The sequence below is a fragment of the Beta vulgaris genome, chromosome 5, assembly GCF_026745355.1.
Source record: "Beta vulgaris subsp. vulgaris cultivar EL10 chromosome 5, EL10.2, whole genome shotgun sequence".
Taxonomy (NCBI): Eukaryota; Viridiplantae; Streptophyta; class Magnoliopsida; order Caryophyllales; family Amaranthaceae; genus Beta; species Beta vulgaris.
In genome coordinates this window covers 3,508,126-3,511,720 of record NC_079206.1, presented here as the reverse complement: position 1 = coordinate 3,511,720, position 3,595 = coordinate 3,508,126, and the positions used below count along the sequence as shown (strand labels likewise).

Genomic DNA, 3,595 nt, shown 5'->3' with positions numbered 1-3,595 from the left:
TGACGTGAAGATTAACCACCGTGACTTTATATTTGATATAATTTGAAGATTACACATTTGTAATCTCCTATTCTCAAATACTACATACAATTGCTCATTACATTTTACACTCCAAACTTGATCAACAAATCCTACACACAAAGTTACAAGACAGGATAATCTATATATATATATATATATATATATATATATGGATATTATATATGATCAATCTTATTTGAAATATTACATTAAAAGATTTGTGCCATGTTAAAAATAAAAAATGGTACTAATGCTGAGCTCGAACGAGGGGTGATGTAGGCAAGGGTGAATGCGGAGATCCAATCTGCGAAACCCCCATTAAATCTTCCAACCTTCGAGACGATAATCGGAGTTGAAGATTGGTTTGCCAGCATTTCCTCTTTGTAGAAGTAACAACAGGCTTTGCCTTTGCAACCTTTTGTGCTGCAAAACTCCTAATCCTTCTTAAAGCAATCTGCATTGTATCATCATCCATGTTTGCAATACAAACCCTAAACCACCCTGCTTCATGGCAATGGAAGGAAGATCCTGGGGACACATTGATCTTAACTTCATTGATGATTACGCGCCATAGAGCGAGCTCTCCCTCCACAGTTGGATCTTGATCAATGAGTTGGCGTAAATCCATCCATACAAAAAGACCGGCATTGCTTTTCAAGCATTGGATTCCTACTTGGCTAAGTCCCCAAGTGAATTCATTGTGTCTTGTTTCAAGCCTTTTGCTACTTTCACCTAAGAAGTTCTCAACAAAGTCCTCATCTGAGAGCATTGAGGCTATAAGCCTTTGTGTTTGAGTCGAAACAAGCCCAAAACTCGACATTTTCCTAGCACAGTTTACAACTTTATCATTGTAGGAGTACACAATCCCAACCCTAAACCCGGGAAAACCCAAGTCCTTAGAGAGACTATACACTATGTGTATCAGATCGGAGTTGTAGTTGTGCTCGAGTATGATCTCTGATATGCTTACGAACTCTGGATACCCAAACACTGTGGCTCCATATATCTCATCACATACTAAGTGGATGTTTTTCTCATTAGTGAAAGTTAATATGCTTGTTAAGGTCTCTCTATCTAGGACTGTTCCTAGTGGGTTTGATGGGTTGGTTATAAGTAACCCTTTTATTGTTATTTTGGCTTCTTCAGCTTTCTTATATGCTTCTTCTAGGGCTTCTCTTGTTACTTTGAAGTTATTTGAACTATGGCATTCCACTGGGAAAAGCTCCACCCCTGTTCTCCATCTCAAATCTCGGTCAAATCTGCAAATATTTTGCAAATAAAGCATTTTATTAGTTTCCTTCACTTTTAAAGTTGGGTTATTAGAGTATCATGTATCGTAAGATATCTAGTTACTTTCTTATCGCAGTCTCAAAAAAAACATCCTATTTTAATTGTTTGAAATATAAGAGTTAATATTTTATAAATCACGTTGAAAAGTATCTAACAAGATCTCTAAATGACAATCAGACAATGTTTTCTCTTATTATTATGGGAAAAGTATAATCAAAGTTTAAACTTAGAAAAAAAAAACCAAATGAGCTATTTTAAGAGGTGATGAGAGTATATCGTAAATCGTGCTGTCACGTGATTGGGGAGATTCCTTGAAAATATTTGTTCATAGTTTTGACTTGTAGTGTTTGTAATATTCTTTATAGTAGTATTTCAAAGGAGGAGAGTAAAAAGCACAAGAGTACGTACCCAGGATAGTAGGGTGTGGGAACCAGGAAAGCTTCACCAGGGTCAGCTAAGCAAAATGCCATTAACTCATGGGCTCCAGTAGCTCCACCACTCATTACTATGCGATCAGGATCAAATGTCACCTTAAAACCTCTCACTTTCTCCATAAATCTTGCCACAGCCTGTAAAATATAATTAAATTATTCACTGGTTAGCTACAAATTAACCTTAATCATTAACTCAAAATGAGGTGAAAATAAACATATTAAATGGTGGATAATAGGTTTATTTGTTTTCCATCAACATATTAGGAAGTAAAAAGAATATCACTTGAGTTTGTTTTTCTCATGAATCTTGTCTTTTGATCAATTAAAAAGGTTGTTTGGCTAACACATAAATTCCTTTCATTTTTTTAAAGTAGATTTTTCCATATAGGTTGCATTAATGTGTTCATGTTTTGTGTAGTTTTCTACCTCCTTAAAAAAGATTTATCGAAATCTCTTATTTTATTTTTATGTCAACCAAACAAAAACCAAACTCGAGTTAGTTTGAGCTCAACTCGAGACCTTAACTTGTGGAGTCGAGCTGACTTGAACTCGAAGTCAACTCGTTATCACTTATCACCCTCTAGACGTTTTCATTGATTAACCATTCTTTTTTGTTTACTATATATATATTTAATGGGTTGTAAATTTGTTGATGTATGTATTAGAGGATGAGAATAAGAAATTACATTTCTAAACGCTGGCAAACCATGGTAATCTTGAAAGATGGCAATATCCTTGAAGTGATCAACTCCTTCAACAGTACAAATGGAAGCAGCAGGATTTTTCACAACCCAGTCTTTCACCATGTCAAAGGAAAGCTGCAAATTTTGACCAAAAAAGGTCAATAAATCTTCAAAATCAAAGTTGACAAAGAAAATACTTGTCATAATTAAGAGGGTAATTAGTAAATAATTAATTACCTGATTTTCTGCAAGACCCATCTGAATAACACCACTGGGATTATTGACAGGGTGAAAAGGGTCATTTTCATATGCTTTCCACCCATGAAAATAGGCAGATTCTTCACCATGCCCATTTCCTGCTGCAATTCTAGACAACAATTCCTTCACCATTTTAATCAAAAAGACAAATTTAACCTTCACAAAAAAAAGTTTCTTTTTAAAGTAGTTTTGATGGAATGAAAAAAACAGAAGCAAATGGTGTTTCTATTTATAGAGGGTAATAACTAAAGAATGAAATATAAATGATGATGTTTGAAAGATCGCCTTATTTAGCTGGCACTTGATATATGTTGGAGAATTAGTTGTTATGTTTGGAGTTGGTATTTGCTCATTTGGTCTCTATATATATACTAGTAATAGAGGTTGTACTAAAAATTATATTATTGGTTTAATTGGTTGGTAAAGTAATAGTAGTAGGAAGTTTCCCATGGTGGGGTTTTCTTTAATCTTAAAGACTTAAATTAAACCGTGGAAGTACAGAGAGGAGAGAGGGAGAGTTAAAATTTGTTAAACGTGGTTGGATAAGGAAGCGTATGACTGAGATTTCAAAAGGGGTAGTTTGAAAAGTTAAAATCTTTCAAAGCTTATGACATGTTCACTAGGGTTGAAATTTGCATGTTCAACGTTCGAGTATTTGTGGGATCATGCCATCATGGTCTAGTCCCTAGTCTAGCATTGGAGGCATTATTGACTCATTTCAAACCTTTTTTTTTTTTTTTACCGGAGAAGCGTAAAAGAATCGAAAAAAGCAAGAATAGATACACAGTGTTTACGACAAGTGGTTGTGAGGTCATGCGGTAGGATTATTGTGTAAAGACCATGGTCGGATTAGAATTTGGATCAGATTGAACCGGAATTTAGATTGGGCAGGAGATTATGATCCGATCC

The 3,595-nt window shown here is 34.8% G+C and overlaps 1 protein-coding gene across 1 annotated transcript; it reads right to left on the bottom strand.

Moving 5' to 3' along the window:
* Positions 1-3,043, bottom strand: LOC104892244 (1-aminocyclopropane-1-carboxylate synthase). The gene is made up of 4 exons (XM_010678113.4): positions 2,666-3,043; positions 2,432-2,563; positions 1,720-1,880; positions 1-1,280 (listed from the first exon to the last, which is right to left on the bottom strand). Exons 1-4 carry the CDS (start codon positions 2,816-2,818, stop codon positions 269-271), a joined length of 1,458 nt encoding a protein of 485 aa, XP_010676415.1. The 5' UTR covers positions 2,819-3,043; the 3' UTR covers positions 1-268.
* Between the last annotated feature and the right edge of the window lie 552 nt (positions 3,044-3,595).

What these genes read in the sequence shown, in the direction of transcription:
- LOC104892244 (XM_010678113.4), bottom strand. Translation starts at nt 2,818, where the DNA reads ATGGTGAAGGAATTGTTGTCTAGAATTGCAGCAGGAAATGGGCATGGT. An exon ending in TGGGTCTTGCAGAAAATCAG is followed by an intron (nt 2,564 to 2,665) that starts GTAATTAATTAT and finishes CAAAATTTGCAG; the next exon opens with CTTTCCTTTGACATGGTGAA. An exon ending in GTTTGCCAGCGTTTAGAAAT is followed by an intron (nt 1,881 to 2,431) that starts GTAATTTCTTAT and finishes TATATTTTACAG; the next exon opens with GCTGTGGCAAGATTTATGGA.